Source organism: Haliotis cracherodii, unplaced genomic scaffold (assembly GCF_022045235.1).
Source record: "Haliotis cracherodii isolate W230 unplaced genomic scaffold, xgHalCrac1.p SCAF_11, whole genome shotgun sequence".
Taxonomy (NCBI): domain Eukaryota; kingdom Metazoa; phylum Mollusca; class Gastropoda; order Lepetellida; family Haliotidae; genus Haliotis; species Haliotis cracherodii.
In genome coordinates, this window is record NW_027266266.1 from 42,273,815 (window position 1) to 42,292,768 (window position 18,954).

The 18,954-nt window shown below is 41.9% G+C and overlaps 1 protein-coding gene across 7 annotated transcripts in view; it reads left to right on the plus strand.

Annotated features, from left to right (window-relative positions):
• Window positions 1-18,954, plus strand: part of LOC139456520 (septin-2-like) — a 129,278-nt gene that overhangs the window by 83,497 nt on the left and 26,827 nt on the right. For all 7 annotated transcript variants that reach the window (XM_071238277.1, XM_071238279.1, XM_071238276.1 and 4 more), the window contains 2 exons: window positions 15,107-15,212; window positions 16,923-17,009. In XM_071238277.1, coding sequence (XP_071094378.1) covers window positions 15,107-15,212; window positions 16,923-17,009 — 193 coding nt within the window. The remainder of the gene's footprint in view (window positions 1-15,106; window positions 15,213-16,922; window positions 17,010-18,954) is intronic.

Below are 18,954 nucleotides of genomic sequence, written 5' to 3' on the forward strand. Positions count from 1 at the left end.
CCATCAGGGTGATCAATGTGAGCATTGTTAACATTAGGTATCCTTGATGTATAAGGCTGTCCTCTTGCCGCTACTCATAACTCTTCCTGACGAGGCTATACAGCTGATGAAATACACAAGTTTCAACCCTTTGGGTTCTGGTTCCTAAAGCTCAGCTTATGCCCATGAAATAATCGATCTTTGTTTGTTTGTTTGTTGTTGTTTAAAGCTGCACTCAGCAATATTCCAGCTATATGACGATGATCTGTAAATAATCAGGTCTAGACCAGACAATCCAGTGATTGACATCATGATCATCAAATTGGGATACGATGACATGCATCAACCAAGTCACTGAGTCTGACCACCCGATCCTTTTAGTCGCCTCTAATGACCAGCAAAGTCACCTTTTGCGAAATAATTGTTCTATTTTGGTTGCATTGTGGCATCTATAGTATTACTAAACTGACATCTAGCCAAGGAGCTCTCAAGAAGAGAATAAAATTGGCCCGTTAAGAATTGGGGGCATTGGTGTTTCAGTCATCTTAGGCACCAGAATTCGCTTTAAGAGTTGCATCCCTAAGGGGCACATCCTAAGACCTTGGATTTAGTCCCTTTTTACCCTGATGATGTTTCAAGGATTGTCAGCACCATACTCGTCCTGCATCACTGTAGGTTTTCCTCCAACATTTAACTGACATACTGTGATGTGACTGAAGAAATGTTGTTCAAAGCAGTGTAAAACTCACTCACTCACTCACTCACTCACTCACTCACTCACTCACTCACTCACTCACTCACTCATGGTTATGACTCTAAGCCTGAAATGAGTAATATAATTACAGTGAACTACATTCATAACTAACATGCTTATAACAAACTGATCAGTATACAAACTTAGTTTTTAGTCCCGGCCATTTGTTGTATACATGCTGTATATAACTGTTGTTCACTGAGGAGTAATCAACATGCAGGGTTCCGTATCTGTCACATGCCAGCCTGGAGGCAGCCTGTTCATGAAACCGATTTATCTAAATTTTGACTTTGCTCTGTATTCCCCTGGCTCCTCATGAAACCATCACAAAGCAGCAGATAAGATGCATCATCAGTACTCCTCCTATATTGATGAGCTGCCGCAGGCGGGGGCCATCTGGTACAGCTATCTGCCTAGCAGCAGCTGACCACAAAGATAGGGTCCAATGTACATGGCCACCTTGTCCAGCATGACCAAGAGGACATGCAACAGGACTTGGTGGTCCGTACCCTGTGAAGATCCATATCAGAATCAGTCATTAGAGATGGTGGGATTGGGTGGTCAGTCTTACTGACTTGGTTGATGCGTGTCATTGTATCCCGACTACATAGGCCAATGTTCAACGATATCAGTCACTGCAATTTCTGGTTCAGACTCTATTATTTACAGGCTGTCATCATATAGCTGGAATATTGCTGAGTGCAGCGTTAAACAGCAGAGAAGAAGCATGGTCAGTGTTACTGATCATTGCCTTCTTATTCTGTTAATCCTTGATGTGAACTTTAATTTGGGGGTATGTTTCCTAATCTTGAAGACAATGGCACTGCAATGGTTCTTGTACATTAGGGGGCACCGGTGGCCCAGTCGTCTGAGGCGCCGCGATTCGCTGTGCAGAGTTGCGTCCCTTGGGCACGCCAGAAACCTATGATTGTGGGTTCGAATCCCGGTTCGCCCCAATTATGTTTCTAGGTTTGTCAGCACCATACCCGTGCTCGTGGGTTTCATCGAAGTGGTAAACATCGGAGATATGCATCACTTGGGGCTTTCCTCCCACATTAAGCTGACACGCCGCGATATAACTGGAATACTGTTAAAAGCGGCGTTAAACCCAACTCACTCACTCACCCACTCACTCACTCACTCTTGTACATTATTAATTAAGATGAAAATCAAGGATCTCACAACCCTAATATTAACGGTAAAGATTGTAGGGTGTCCCTTGAATCAAATACTGTTCATAGCCCCGGAACCACTCCCTTAATTTCCAACATAGACTAACATCTAGTCTCTGAAATGAGCGTATCTTACAGAAAAAAAAAACAGTTGTAAAAATATCTTAATTAAAATATTATAAAAAGGAGCCTAGGGACTCCCTTCCTTTTCTGATACTGCAGTAATCTAGACTTGCCTATCATTATAGACTTGCAGGGGCTGTATTGGATATATTTGTATCAGGGTCTGTATGACAGACTACTTCCAACACCGCAGAGATGATGTGTGGCCCAGCCCATGTTAAACTGGTGTATCTAAATTGTTTATATATACTCCAGATCATGTTCATGTTCATCTCAACCAGGATTCATCCCTTAAGTGTTTTGTTATTTTCATGCATTTTCAATGAACACTGTGCTAGAAAGTCAAAACTACAAGTGACCAAGGCGTGGAATGTTTATTGGAATGTTTATTGAAATCCATCCCCAAATCAAACCAAGATGGAGACAGTATCCAAGAAGAGCCAGTCCTGAGTCTGACAGCATGTAGATAAACAGGAGTCTGTTTATACAGCATTCCTCTGTCAAAGACTTCACTATCTCTGGGTAACCCGATTCCTTACTTCAGGTCTGAACACAATAAACAAACAACATGCACGCCCTGCATGGTCGTGTATCAGTCTCTAGCAGTGTGTGCTGGCCACTCTCCTTCCATTGAGGATGGTGGGAGATCGGCTGCTACACTGCATATGTTCTGGGCCGGCATTTATCACTGAAGTATACAGTCAGGGTAGACTTGCACAAGTCTCTAAGGAAATGGTTATCAGTTTTAATCATGATTCCTAAATGATGAAATAATAACTAGTTGTCCCTGTAAAAGACAGGCATCTTCAGACTATGGGCTTATCTAGACTTGCCTATTATAAGGATAGAATTACTGTTCTATACTAACATTCAGTACAGCCTTGGGGAATTTATACTGACTATCTCTCTGGTCAGCAGATGGTTTTAATGGGGTAGCCATTGATATTATAGTTCCCATACTGTTACGAGTATCTTCTTGACTTGTAAAAGGAATCTTTTGACAGATATGATTTGTTACCCTAATGTGAAGTGAGAATAGTTTTACTCCGCTTTTAGCAGTATTCCAGCAATATCTTGGTAGGGGATGAGTATAGGCTGCTAGAGCTGGGAGGGTTGAGTATAGCCCGCTAGAGTTAAGAAGGGGATGAGTATAGCCCACTAGAGTTGAGAACGGGATGAGTATAGGCTGATAGAGTTAAGAAGGGTTGAGTATAGCCCACTAGAGTTGAGACTGGGTTGAGTATAGGCTGCTAGAGTTAAGAAGGGTCGAGTATAGCCCACTAGAGCTGGGAATGGGATGAGTATAGGCTGCTAGAGTTAAGAAGGGTTGAGTATAGCCCACTAGAGTTGAAAATGGGATGAGTATAGGCTGCTAGAGTTGAGAATGGGATGAGTATAGACTGCTAGAGCTGGGAAGGGATGAGTATAGGCTGCTAGAGCTGGGAAGGGTCGTGTATAGGCTGCTAGAGCTGGGAAGGGTCGAGTATAGGCTGCTAGAGCTGGAAAGGGTCGAGTATAGGCTGCTAGAGCTGGGAAGGGTTGAGTTTAGCCTGCTAGAGCTGAGAAGGGTTGAGTATAGCCCACTAGAGCTTGGAAGGGTTGAGTATAGGCCGCTAGAGCTGGGAAGGGTTGAGTATAGGCCGCTAGAGCTGGGAAGGGGATGAATATAGGCTGCTAGAGCTGGGAAGGGTTGAGTATAGGCTGCTAGAGCTGGGAAGGGGATGAATATAGGCTGCTAGAGCTGGGAAGGGTTGAGTATAGGCTGCTAGAGCTGGGAAGGGTCGTGTATAGGCTGCTAGAGCTGGGAAGGGTCGAGTATAGGCTGCTAGAGCTGGGAAGGGTCGAGTATAGGCTGCTAGAGCTGGGAAGGGTTGAGTTTAGCCTGCTAGAGCTGAGAAGGGTTGAGTATAGCCCACTAGAGCTGGGAAGGGTTGAGTATAGGCCGCTAGAGCTGGGAAGGGTTGAGTATAGGCTGCTAGAGCTGGGAAGGGGATGAATATAGGCTGATAGAGCTGGGAAGGGTTGAGTATAGGCTGCTAGAGCTGAGAAAGGAAGAGGGTGTTTGTTTAATTGAATATATGCTCTAGGCTCTGTTGAGGCAGGTCCAGCCCGCTGACCAGTATGTGTGTAGGACCGGCAGGAATCTGTTGGGCTGCTGATAACGTGGCTGATGTCTTGTGATGAAACTGAAGCTGACTACCAGGCTGTGCAGCCCACTTGCTTATGGCCCCACAGATGAACGATAGTTTCACATTACTGATAAACATGGCTGCATAGTTTCATCTAGACTTGCTGGGGCTTTGTCTGTAACAGGCTGACTGACTGCGACATAAAACTTTAATAGGTGACGTTACGAGGAATCTGAAACAATGAGAATGTACTATGCATCTTACACCACTAATAAAGAATATTCTAGATGTGTATTATTATATTCACGCTGAAGATTACTTTTACTCAGTGTTTGTTGATCCCTGTAAGGTTGGGGCACATGTACAGGTGGCCCACCTGACTATAGTACTGCATATAGCAGTGCAGAGTTGTTTCCCTTAGGCATGCCAGAAACCTGATCGTGGGTTTGAATCCTGGTTTAACCTGATTATGTTTCTAGGTTTGTGAACGCTAAATGTGTCCTTTTCTTCACCAAAGTTGTTAACATTAAGATCTGCTCTTTGTCTTTCCTACCATATGAACCTGACACACCATGATGTAACTGAAATATTGGTCACTCACTCAGTCAAACTTCTCAGTCTTCATCTTGTCTGGCTCTTATGACAAGCATGGATGGATGCAGTGGAGTTATTCTTGCACCACACATGGTTCGTTCATTGACGGAACATCGTATAATTCTGACAGCACATATGATACCATTTCTTCAAATGTTTGACCGCCTCCGTGGTCTTGTGGTAGAGCCTCCGCCCAGAGAGCGGAAGATCCGGGGTTCAATCCCCGGCCGCATCATACAAAACGACGTTAAATGATTGTACTTGTTGTTACCCTGTCTGGCGCTCGGCATTTAGGGGCTAAAACAAGGACTAGTCGGCTCGGAGTCAGTATACTGTGTCTGAGTGGGGTATTCATGTTAAACTTAGGCATGGTATCTCAGTGAGCTAGCACTATAAATTGGCATCAGTCCGGACTAGTACAAGCAGCCACACACACACATACACGTGCATGCACGTCGCTATATAAGTGCAATAATCTTGGACACGACGTTAAACCCAATTTCACCTCACCTCTTCAAATATTTAAGAATTAAGCTTTATGGGGATGCTTTCCTCTAAAAATCATTAGTGGTGTTCCGTATGGCTGTCCGACATTTCACATTCTGTCTCCACATCTGGTGCCTTTTACCCGGCATGCAGGATTTACACATGATCTACTGCTGGAACATTCTTTGGATGTATTAATGTGCTTTGTACTTTCCTGCAAATGTTAAAGTTTCTCCACAATTAAACTGCGTCTTCGGAAACTTGTGAAAGGGGCGGTCGGGTAGCCTAGTGGTTAAAGCTTTTCCTCATCACGCCAAAGACCCGGCTTCGATTCCTGACATGGGTACAATTTGTGAAGCCCATTTCTGGTGCCCCCAGCCATGATACTGCTGGAATATTTCTAAAAGTGGCTTAAAACCATGCTCACTCAAATTGTGAAAATACAACCATCACCTTAAAGGCTTTGAAAATTGCTTTGAGAACCTTTTTGATGTGTGCTTTAATCAGATCAGATCTTTTCAGCTAGCATTGAAACCTTGAAAACAGTGACCATTGCATTGAGTTCCTTGGAAAATAACAGTGAGAACTTACCTATCCATGCGTTGGTAGTATATGATTTAGTGACTAAAGCTAGTTTACCACATCCTTACCTTGGTTCTGTTTTGGTTGTTGTTTAACGCCGCACTCAGCAATATTCAAGCATTAAAACGGTGGTCTTTAAATAATTGAGTCTTAACCAGACAATCCAGTGATAGACATCATGAGCATCAATCCACACAATTGGGATAGGATGACATTGATCAACCAAGTCAGCGAGCCTGACCACCTGATCCCGTTAGCCACCTCTTACGACAAACATAGTTGCTTTTTACGGTAAGCATGGGTCCCTTATCTTTTAAGTTTTATTTCACTGAATAAGGTGAGGTTCTGTAGCTCTGGTTTCAGTCAAGAATTTGATGTTTATGTCAGCACTAAGGGCTTTTCGGTTCATGAAACAACTACATCAGCACAGCATAATGTATTCCAGGTGGTGAACATGCTCCTCAAACGAGCATGCTCCCTCAAGAACCTTGTAATCAGTACAAAACAATTAGCACAAATAGTGTGCCTTTCTTGCAAGTTTTCAGGTGAAGCTTGTTGGTTTCCTGTCTGTTTTATCTGGAATGTCTCCTGTTGCAACTGAAGGGATCATGAAACAGCATGTTCCATCCTGGTTCACAACCAGCTCACGTCAGATAGCATCACATGGGATGAGTTGCAACCCAAGTAGTTCATGATATGCTGTTTTCTTGCCCACTAGTAATTAAAGAGATTTTTACAGCAGGGGTACTGATATGAACAGTTTTGAGTTGCCAATGTAAATCAAGCCTATTTTCAGCAATGATTGCACTTCCTGTACAAAACTCTCATGACAGTTGGATTTGTGTCTTACTGAAATAGAGATTATTAGCTGAGAGTGTTTCCTAAGAGTTGCATTATACAATATATATTTTGAATATAAGATATTAAGGATACAGAAATACACCAGGACAATAATTTCTTTATGATATAATGTCATGCTTATCACAATTAATGTTTAGGATGTAACTTCACACAATGAAGAAGCTTCATTTGAATATAACTTTTGTATCATGTGGTGCCAAATGACCCACAGCTAGGCTTGTTGCCATGTTTCAATGACACATTGTTGTTTTTAAAAAGAAGGCATCGCATTGATGTATGTATATAGTGCTTAAGAATAGTTTCTGCTAGATTACCATATTTTCATATTTATCGGATATGATACCAAGATTTGCGGATTGGTTTATTGCATGCGTAATACAAACTATTATCATGATTATATTAACTTGCCTGTCATGAACTGAAGTGCGCGCTCTCACCAATGTCCTCCCTGGCTGGCTGATCAGTCATTTTCCTGGACTGATGAACAATTTCTAATCTTCTTTTGGCCTGTACGGAACCGTTTCTCCATGTCTGGCTGAATCGCAAGTAGTTCCCTGTCAGCCGGCTTCATCCCTGAGTCCATCATGACATCTTCTTGTGTCACAGCTTTGTGAGTACCTTGTTGCATGAACATGAACACAAGGCAAGGCAAGTGGTCCCCGTTTAGTTGAGTGCTGTGTTTGACATCGTCTAATCCCCATAGTCTCCGATACCAGCTATATATGAAGATGATCTATGGGAGGATTAGCTGAGCTGTATTGGAGGACACTGCCTCATGTTAGCTGTCAGAAGGTCCTTGTTACCAGGTTGTAGACCATGTCTCTTGCAATGACAACTTGTAGGGACAACTCATTGGGCGGTCAGACTGACTACTGCAGCCATTCATACAGTTAGCCTCCATTGTGAACCAAGCACTGTGTGGATCCAATTGGTCTGTGAATATCACTTGGACACAGATTTGTTTTTTGTCGTCATTCTTCAATTGGAGGAAAGACAATGGACCACCTTTCCTGAGCGTTGGTCGATCTGGATGGATTTCCTGGATAGAATTTTTTTCATATCTTTTGAAATAGGTTTGTTGTGATCTTTCTGACCTGCCATTGGACGTGAGGCGGACAGATCATCTTTGTTGCTTTTGGTGGACATTCTGAACATTGTCAGCCTGTATGCTGGATTTTGTGCATAGAACTCTTTTGTCAGTGAATATCATTTGGAAGAGGTTTCTTGATGGTCTTCAGTCTTGCGATTGGACTATAACCGTTCGGGTGTTTATGGACAGATCGTCCTTGTTGCTATTGTCGGCCATCAGTGTGGAGTGTACTGTGCCAGGAGAACTTACTGAAGAGGAGTGCCAGCCAACATGGTGATTCAGCAAATCAGAAGGATGCCGAAAGTGGTAAACACATTATTCTGAATACAGATTAAACTCTCTGTATTAGTTTGAGAACATGAGACCAAGCAACACAGAAAGTGTTGTTGCATTACTTGAGTTCTTAGCGGTAGTACAGGTGTGATAGCACTTCAGTTTCTTGGCTTTATCACAGTGTTTTTTGTGGACCAATAGATAATTGATGATGGGTGACCTGAGTGGTTCTGGGATGACCTGGGTTTACTTCCTGGTACGGGTGTTTATCATTCATTCATGGGGGGTGAAGTGGGCAAGCGGCCAAAAGAGCCAGGTGCAGAGATCGTATCCCACTAGTGACCGAATTGTTTTTCAGCCTTGGGACCAACAGTGTTTACAGGTCTTTACAGTGTTGTCACTATCCCTACTGTACAGTACATTCACCCTGTACACTCAAAATAACCCACTTGTCCGATGGTTGATGACCAGATGGTGGAAACACGAATACGTACATACACCCGAAACACAAGTGTCAAAGCGTGTGGTGTCACCCTGGGCAAGTGACTTAGTTTAAATGTGCCTCTGTAAACCCAGCAGGGAATGGGTACCCGATATGTGAGGTGGATGTAAAAACATTATAGCCCCCCCCCAAGGCAGCTTGTGTTGTAAACTCCACAGGGAGTTGAGAATGATAAACTGGAATGCAAATACTAGTACCTGGATACCTGTGGTATATAAATGTATAATTTATCTCTCTGGCACTGAAGGTGGTTGGCTCCACTTTGTATACTCAAGGTAGTGGCTGTTGAGTTGGAAGAATGATTTTGAATAATAAATAGAATCTCACCCTCATGTCTTTTGACAGCAAACATATGCACACTTGTTCATGAAGGAGTAAATCTCTTCTGCCAGCCTCAGTGTTTCAAACTTCAAGCGACTCATGCTGATATATACTACTCAAAAGAAGTTAAAGAAAACCTGATTCTCATATTTTATAATATGAAAGAATCATGTGTTCTTCAACTTCCTTTGAGCAGTATGTTTGATACGAAAAGACACTCGGTGGAGATGTATGTTTCCCAGAGACTGATATGATGCCCCAGTCAGTTGTGTGTCTGTTGATGCAACATTCCACACTCTGTAACTCTTTACCATACTTTAGTCGGTACGCTTTGATCTCCAGTATGCTACATATGACTGCTCTAATGGGCCCGTGAAGATCCGGGGTAGAATAGGTCTTCAGCAACCCATGCTTGCTTTAAAGGCGACTATTCTTGTCATAAGATGCGACTAATGGGATTGGGTGGTCAGACTCGCTGACTTAGTTGATAATGCATGTCATCGTATCCCAATTGCATGGATCGATGCTCATGTTGTCTATCACTGGATTGTCTGGTCCACACTTGATTATTTACAGACTGCCGTCATATAGCTGGAATATTGCTGAGTGCAACATTGAACAACAAACAAACAAAACTGAGTGTAATGGGGAATATTCCATATTCTATTGGATAACTTTCATTCAACATCAAAGATACAAGTATTTGATTGGAGGGCATCTTCACTGCAGAATGTAATTGGTTGTGATTTTTACCTATGTTTGAGGTCTGAGAATGATTAAGCACCAATTGAATATCCTAATGGATCACAGTTTGCTGAGTGCTTGTTAGAGTCAGAATGATGTCAGCTCTTCAGCACCGCTCTTTTCACAGTCTGGGGTTGAAGTTGAGATGGGTTAGGAAGGAGCCAGGATGTTGTGGTCTTTGATGTGAATTTGCAGTATTACTGCTTCATGGCACGGTGCCTGTGTTATTGCCATCATCTGTATAACTATTATAAATAATAGGCGTACCGGTAATCAAGCCCCCAGTTCGGGGTTGTTCGGTTCAGGTCCAGGTGTTCAGGCCATGATTTACAAATGTTTTGGATTTTTGTTTGTGGGAAAGTTACAAGTTAACCATGGCTGATATCAGTTCCTGAAACCTGAATATTTTTTCTTCCTTCTTGGGAATCCATAGACTTGGACAAGGCTCTAAGACAAGCAATATTAGTTTAAAGCATAATTTCTAGAAGATATAAATAATAAGAACAAGTTGTTGCTGTGAGAGACTTGTGTCCTTTCTGCTTATCTGGACTTGCCTGTCATGAGGGACCCGTGAAGATCCGGGGTAGAATAGGTCTTCAACCCATGCTTGCCGTAAAAGGGGACTATGCTTGTCGTAAGAAGCGACTAACGGGATCATGTGGTCAGGCTCGCTGACTTGGTTGATGCATGTCATCGATCCCAATTGCGTGGATCAATGCTCAAGATGTAAATCACTGGATTGTCTGATCCAGACTTGATTATTTATAGATAGCTGGAATATTTCTGAGTGTGGCGTTAACCAACCAACTAATATAAGGATAGAATTACTACTCATTCATGGTCTTATCTTTCAGTAGAGCCTTGGAGCAAGGCTAGGGAATCCAGGATGGGTTAGACTGAGATCTTGGTAGATAAACTACATGAATGATAGTTTAACAGTAAAATATTTTTCGTAAATACGTTTATGTTGTTTATTTAGATTATTTAGTTTCTTTGATTAGTCTTGATATGTTCACCCACATAAACACACCATTAGGCTTGTGAAGCCCTTTCATCTCCTGGGTTAGTATTCTGGCAAAGGTATTTTGTTGAAACCCTGTTTGGCCTGCCTCGTGATCTGGCAAAGCTATCATTGAAAGTCTTGTTAACCTTTAGCCTGCAGAATTGTTTTAGCAGAAGGCGCTGTAAAGAGGTAGGACAATTTCAAACAGTCGGTGCTTCATTAAATAAGGGCCAATTGAAGAAATATTTTGCACATTTATTCCTGATAGAAAACTACACATTACTATGCGAAAATGTCCTTATTATTTCAATCATACCCAGGTTAAGACCAAAGCGAACACAAAAATCGTAAATTTTGGTGAACTCACCTGAATTACACCATTGGAGATGGTTTACGTTTCATGTTATTTGATATTTTGCCTACTGGTTAATCAGTTTTAACGAGTTTCATTTGGGGGTGTCCTTTGACTGTGCGCCTGTCGAATGGGTTCGACAGTAGCATTGAGAGCAGTAAACCACCCAATGTCATGGGTTGGTGATCTGGTCAGTGTATGTTGTTACAAGCCCCATGAAGGGGCGGTCACGTAGCCTAGTGGTTAATGCGTTCGCTCGTCATACCGAAGACCCGGGTTCAATTCCCAACATGGGTACAATGTGTGAAGCCATAATATAGCTGGAATATTGCTAAAAGTGGCGTAAAACCATACTCACTCACTACAAGCCCCATAAAATGCCACAACATGCCACAGATTGGTGATCTGGACATAGTATCTTGTGCCCCATGAAACCCTACATCGTGCCACAAATTGGTGATCTGGTCAGTGTATCTTGTTACAAGCCCCATGAAACCCCACATCGTGCCACAGATTGGTGATCTGGTCAGTGTATCTTGTGCCCCATGAAACCCCACATCGTGCCACAGATTGGTGATCTGGTCAGTGTATCTTGTTACAAGCCCCATGAAACCCCACATCGTGCCACAGATTGGTGATCTGGCCAGTGTATCTTGTGCCCCATGAAACCCCACATCGTGCCTCAAATTGGTGATCTGGACATTGTATCTTGTGCCCCATGAAACCCCACATCGTGCCACAGACTGGTGATCTGGTCAGTGTATCTTGTGCCCCATGAAACCCTACATCGTGCCACAGATTGGTGATCTGGTCAGTGTATCTTGTTACAAGCCCCATGAAACCCCACATCGTGCCACAGATTGGTGATCTGGTCAGTGTATCTTGTGCCCCATGAAACCCCACATCGTGCCACAAATTGGTGATCTGGACATTGTATCTTGTGCCCCATGAAACCCCACATCGTGCCACAGATTGGTGATCTGGTCAGTGTATCTTGTGCCCCATGAAACCCCACATCGTGCCACAAATTGGTGATCTGGACATTGTATCTTGTGCCCCATGAAACCCCACATCGTGCCACAGACTGGTGATCTGGTCAGTGTATCTTGTGCCCCATGAAACCCCACATCGTGCCACAGATTGGTGATCTGGTCAGTGTATCTTGTGCCCCATGAAACCCCACATCGTGCCACAGATTGGTGATCTGGTCAGTGTATCTTGTGCCCCATGAAACCCCACATCGTGCCACAGACTGGTGATCTGGTCAGTGTATCTTGTTACAAGCCCCCATGAAACCCCACATCGTGCCACAGACTGGTGATCTGGTCAGTGTATCTTGTTACAAGCCCCATGAAACCCCACATCGTGCCACAGATTGGTGATCTGGTCAGTGTATCTTGTTACAAGCCCCATGAAACCCCACATCGTGCCACAGATTGGTGATCTGGTCAGTGTATCTTGTTACAAGCTCCATGAAACCCCACATCGTGCCACAGACTGGTGATCTGGTCAGTGTATCTTGTGCCCCCTGAAAGCCCACATCGTGCCCCAGATTGGTGATCTGGACATTGTATCTTGTTACAAGCCCCATGAAACCCCACATCGTGCCACAGACTGGTGATCTGGCAAGGATATCGTTGAAGGCCCTGTTAAACTCTCTTCACTTTGTGAGTTCATCTTGACATGGGCCCCAAGCAGTTTACAACATTCTCAATCTGTGAGACAGTTGCCAAGGCATGAGTACCAGCTGAATTAACTGTTCAGCCCCTGAAGAACGATCACAAACAGGTGATGTACACAGACGCCAGTCAGGTCGAATTGCATCACGCCAAGGAGGAGATTCCTGAAGTTAGGTTTACCCTTTACGGCCGATCTAATTAGATATGTTTATTTCGGGAAAATTAGAATCCGCCTTGAGATGAGAGATTGATAGCCAGTTCGGGAAGTGGGCTTTTGGTGAAATATTTTTATTGAAAAGTTAAATATGTTGTGAGCTGTGGAGAGACTTGTTTGTTATTATGTCAACACAGATTTTTGTTGAAGTTAAGTTTAGATTCGTGTTTGAAGACACATCTAGGAGAAAAGCATTTTCAGTTTTGTTACACAAAGAAATAGCCGTCCTATACTGTGACTGGTCGTACCAGTGTGTGTGTTTTTCTTATACTGATATGTATTATTGTGAGTGGAGCTGATCAGATGTTTGCTTGATGTCAAAGGATCTTCTAACTCAGGCGTCATAGTGGCTATTGTCATGCAAAGTTTTCCCCTTGTGTGTTGACTAAGATAACGTTATTCAGTTTGAACAGTAATGCAGTGATATCACATTGGTGAAAACAAGAAATCATCTGCTGTGTGAATCTAGATGTTTGATCTAGACTGGCTTAGGCTTTTAGTAAAAAAATGAAATATGTTTTCGGATCATAGGTTTTCAGACATCATACGTGTCGGGATGGCCATCTTCCACAGTCACGGTGCAGGATTAGTGTATATTCATGTATATGCGTGTATACTCGTGTATATTCATGTATATGCGTGTATATTCGTGTATACTCTCCAACCAGTGACTATGAGGAGCAGAAACTGGCATCATTCCCTAATCCCCTAAGGGTGTATCCCATGACTGACTGAGGCTCGGGAGGCACAACCTGCAGCATTTACAGGGTGACTGTCGGGGCAAGGTCACTTCACACATTCCCACCACACTGAATCACTTGTGACTGGAATACCACACGATACCTACATACTGAGCCCTCACGTTACATCAGCCCGCAGCCTCCGACAGATAACTCTCACACACTGTCATCCTAGAATCTCCACTGGAACCTGAGTCCGCCTGCCTACCAGGATGTCCATGAGATGTTTTTAAGATGAGATAATTTATTGTACATATATACCCAAATTTAGACAAACATTTAGTCTATGAAATCTTATATTACACAATATCCTTCTTGAGTCTAAAAATAATATATATTTTTTTTCCTTATGCTGAATAGAGCTAGCTAGAGCTGGCTAGACTTGCTTTTGTATGCATTTCTAGATTTTATTTTTTTTCATTAAAGAAATATATTCCACAGTCATGGTACTGGACTGCCCCAAAATAAAAGATCCAATAGACGAGACCATAGCCTTGCTCCAAGGCTGTACTGAATGGTGGATCCATTGGTGTATAGTAATTCTATCCTTATAATAGGCAAGTCTAGATAGGTGGACAGTAAGGACTCCAGTGTCTTGTAGGGACAACTTGTTCTTCTTATTAATTTGATCAAGAAATAATGATTTAAACTAATAGTTATTGCCTTAGAGACTTCTGCAAGTCTAACTAGACCCGAGAGAGTAAATACATTGAATGCCTAAAGAAAGCTGTTAACACCCAATATGAATGATAATGTGTGAGTAAATACCCAATGTTTAGAAAGTATCTGGCGCCCTGACCCACTAAGGATATTAATAGTAAATATAATGCGCTAAATAATGTCACTTCTACAAGCAACATACATTCTGTCTCAAACAACATTCTCACCTTCTCCGAACCACATTCAACCCATCTCAGACAACATTTGCACCACGACCCACATTCAACGCATTTGCTCCGTGATTCATATTCAACCCATTTGCACCACGACCCACATTCAACCCATTTTCTCTGTGATTCATATTCAACCCATTTGCACCACGACCAACATTCAACCCATTTTCTCCGTGTCTCATATTCAACCCCTTTGCGCCACGACCAACATTCAACCCATTTTCTTTTGTCTCATATTCAACCCATTTCCACCATCGACCCACATTCAACCCATTTGCACCATGACCCACATTCAACCCATTTGCAAACCCCATTATTGGGGCTGCAGCACAACTGACCATTTCAACTCAGCAGTTATTGCCATGTTGTTAAAGATGATGGTGGTCACTTCATAAGGGAGTTCATATTTTAAAAAAAAAACTTGCACAATCATGACTCCATGACTATTTTGCCAAAATAGAAACCTGTTACTTATGATAGACATTGATGTAAAGCCTACAGCAGAGTAAGTAATGCAGAGTGTTGGACGTATGCCCTGTAATAGGCAGTTTGTAATCACTTCCTGTAAACAATAATGGTCACGTCTTTCTTATCCATGGCTTTTCTTGTTTCCAGTTTGTGAACCCTGAGCAGCCCGGCTATGTGGGATTTGCAAATCTTCCAAACCAAGTTCACAGAAAGTCGGTGAAGAAAGGGTTCGAGTTCACACTTATGGTGGTTGGTGAGTATGTTTTCTGTTTATTAGCATGTTGGTATTATTAAAAGGAGGTCCCATTGCAAGGCATTTTGCATCAGATTATTATTGTGTAGACATCAGATTATCATCGTGTAATCATCAGATTATCATTGTAAGTCAGATTGTTATTGTGTAGACATCCGATTATCATCGTGTAGACATCTGATTATCATTGTGTAGACATCAGATTATCATCGTGTAATCATCAGATTATCATTGTAAGTCGGATTATTATTGTGTAGACATCCGATTATCATTGTGTATACATCCAATTATCATCTTACAGACATCAGATTATCATCGTGTTATCAGATTATCATAGTGTAGACATCAGATTATCATCGTGTAGACATCCAATTATCATCGTGTTATCATCAGATTATCATTGTAAGTCAGATTATCATTGTGTAGACATCAGATTATCATTGTGTAGACATCAGATTATCATTGTATAGACATCAGATTATCATTGTGAAGACATCAGATTATCATTGTGTAGACATCCGATTATCATCTTACAGACATCAGATTATCATCTTATAGACATCATGTTATCGTAAGTCATATTCTCATTGTGTAGACATCCGATTCTCATTGTGTAGACCTCCGATTATCATTGTGTAGACATCCGATTATCATTGTGTAGACATCCGATTATCATTGTGTAGACATCCGATTATCATCATGTTGACATCAGATTATCATAGCGTCATGTTATCATCATGTTGACATCAGATTATCATAGTGTAGACATCAGATTATCATAAGTGTAGACCTCAGATTATCAGAGTGTAGACATCAGATTATCATTGTGAAGACATCCGATTATCATCTTATAGACATCATGTTATCGTAAGTCATATTCTCATTGTGTAGACATCCGATTATCATTGTGTAGACATCCGATTATCATTGTGTAGACATCCGATTATCATTGTGTAGACGTCAGATTATCATTGTGTAGACATCAGATTATCATCTTATAGACATCATGTCATCGTAAGTCATATTCTGATTGTGTAGACATCCGATTATCATTGTGTAGACATCAGATTACCATTGTGTAGACATCCGATTATCATTGTATAGACATCCGATTATCATTGTGTTGACATCAGATTATCATTGTGTAGACATCAGATTATCATTGTGTAGATATCCGATTATCATCATGTTGACATCCGATTATCATAGTGTAGACATCAGATTATCATTGTGTTATCAGATTATCATCATGTTGACATCAGATTATCATCATGTTGACATCAGATTATCATAGTGTAGACATCAGATTATCATTGTGTTGTCATCAGATTATCATTGTAAGTCAGATTATCATCGTGTAGACATCATGTTATCGTAAGTCAGATTATCATCGTACATAACATTGTCCAACAAGTCCGCTGCTTGGGCAGGGTTTGGGAGTCTCCGGTTTCACAAACTCCGCTGTGTAACAAAAATACACAAGTCAGCATATCTCCATGACATGAGTTGTCCCTCTCACTATTGACCCCTGGGTTGTCTGATCCAGGCCAGATTTGGGGGAGTCTGGTTTAGTGAGGTGTGTATTTCATGTCACTGTTTTGTTTACAGGGAAGTGTGGTCTAGGGAAGTGTGTATTACATGTCACTGTTCTGTTTACAGGGGAGTCTGGTTTAGCGAGGTGTGTATTGCATGTCACTGTTCTGTTTACAGGGGAGTCTGGTTTAGGGAAGTCCACACTAGTCAACAGCTTGTTCCTGACAGACTTGTACCCAGAAAGACACATACCCTCCGCAGCAGGTAAGCCCATGAAGATGTTTCTAATAAACAGCAGGACATGTTCATCAACGAAGCTAGCAAATGATGAACTGTATATTTAACTCACTCACTCACCAATTATCCACCCCTTGCTTATTCTCTCACTGAAACACCCATCCACCAACCCAACTCATTCGTGGGCACAGGTGGCCCAGTCGTCTGAAGTGCCATGATTCGCTGTGCAGAGTTCCATCCCTTAGGCACGCCAGAAACCTATGATTGTGGGTTCGAATCCCGATTCGACCCGATTATGTTTCTAGGTTTGTCAGCACCATACCCGTGCTCGTGGATTTCAACGAAGTGGTAAATGTCTGAGACCTGCATCACTTGGGACTTTCCTCCCACATTAAGCTGACACGCCGTGATATAACTGGAATACTGTTAAAAAAGCAGCATTAAACTCAACTCACTCACTCACTGAACTCATTCCTCACTCATTGACCTACCCACCCCAGACCAAACCAATCACTCACAGTGAAAATGAAGAGTATCCCCAAATCACAAATCAATTTCCCTGACCAGTGATTGCTGTGCAATAAAGGAGCTGTAACTTGATGCACTCAGGATTTAGTTAAACCATGTTCCATATGTGACCAGCAGTAATTGTATGCATCCTTGAGATGTCTTTGTTTCATAGGTATTGATCATGTGCCCGGCTTGCTGCTTGGCCAGTCCAAGATGACGGCCCTCAGGGTACCACTGTCTGAGTTCTGCAGCACTGGTTAATCAAACATGCTGAATGACCATATGCATCTGCTGGCATAGGCTTGTAATTTGTGGTTAGGAAATCAGTATTCTCTCAGTCCCAAGACGATGGCCATGGAATACCACTGTTTGATTGACTGCTGTAATAGTTAATCAAACTGATCCTTGCACAATGACTGACCATCTGCTGGCAAAGACTTGTAATTTGCGGTTAGGAAATCAGTATTCTCTCAAGGTCATGGTGACATTAAGTTATAAATATGCAATGGATGAATGGTATTGATTAACGCTGAGAAAAGATTTAATTGTACAGCTTTTCAGTCTGCTACAGTGAAAAGACATGATTCATCTTGACTGTTTGTACTTCAAGAGTGACTAATAACTCACAGCGTTGACTAAGCGGTTACAAAAATAGCTTATGATCACAGCAAAGCATAGTAGTCCCATTGGATGTGTGATTCATACTATACTATGCTTGAAGGCAAAGGATTTTGTTTGTTTATTGTTAAACGCAGCACTCAGCAATATTGCAGCTATATGACGACAGTCTGTAAATAATCAAATCTGGACCAGACAATCCAGTGGTCGACATGAGCATCGATCCACACAATTGGGATAAGATGACATGCACCAGCAAAGTCAGTGAGCCTGACCACCCGATCACGTTAGTCGCGTCTTACAACAAGCATGGGTTGGTGAAGATACTGGGATCGTTTAATTCTATTGATAACTGAAAATTTATAATTTCTGAGATTGATCAATATTGTTGCCAGTGCACAATAAACAAGCTGTCAGTACAATGTTGTATTTGTACGTAGTGGGTCAACAAAAAACTCGGACTCCCTTTCAGATTGTTTTAAGTCCCTGTAAAGTCGAATAAAACTATCAAGACATTTCACCATAAATTGTGCAACATAGAAAAACAAGTGCCAGGTAGAATTGAAATAAATGTTTTGATTTTGTTTGAATTTTTGTTTATGTAAACTAAACAATATTGGTAAGCCTAGAGTGTAAAGACAGATCAAGTAAACACCAACACACTTCAGAGAGTTACAAAAGGATTCACAAATCACTGTGATAAATGAGAAGATAAAAAAGATGTTAGTCTTAAGTATATACTGTCAAGATCTCTCCTACCGACTCCTGAAAGACAAATATCAGAAATACCAAGCAAGCCTATCATACATTTGAAAGTCTAGATTGCTTCAGATATTCTCAGGGC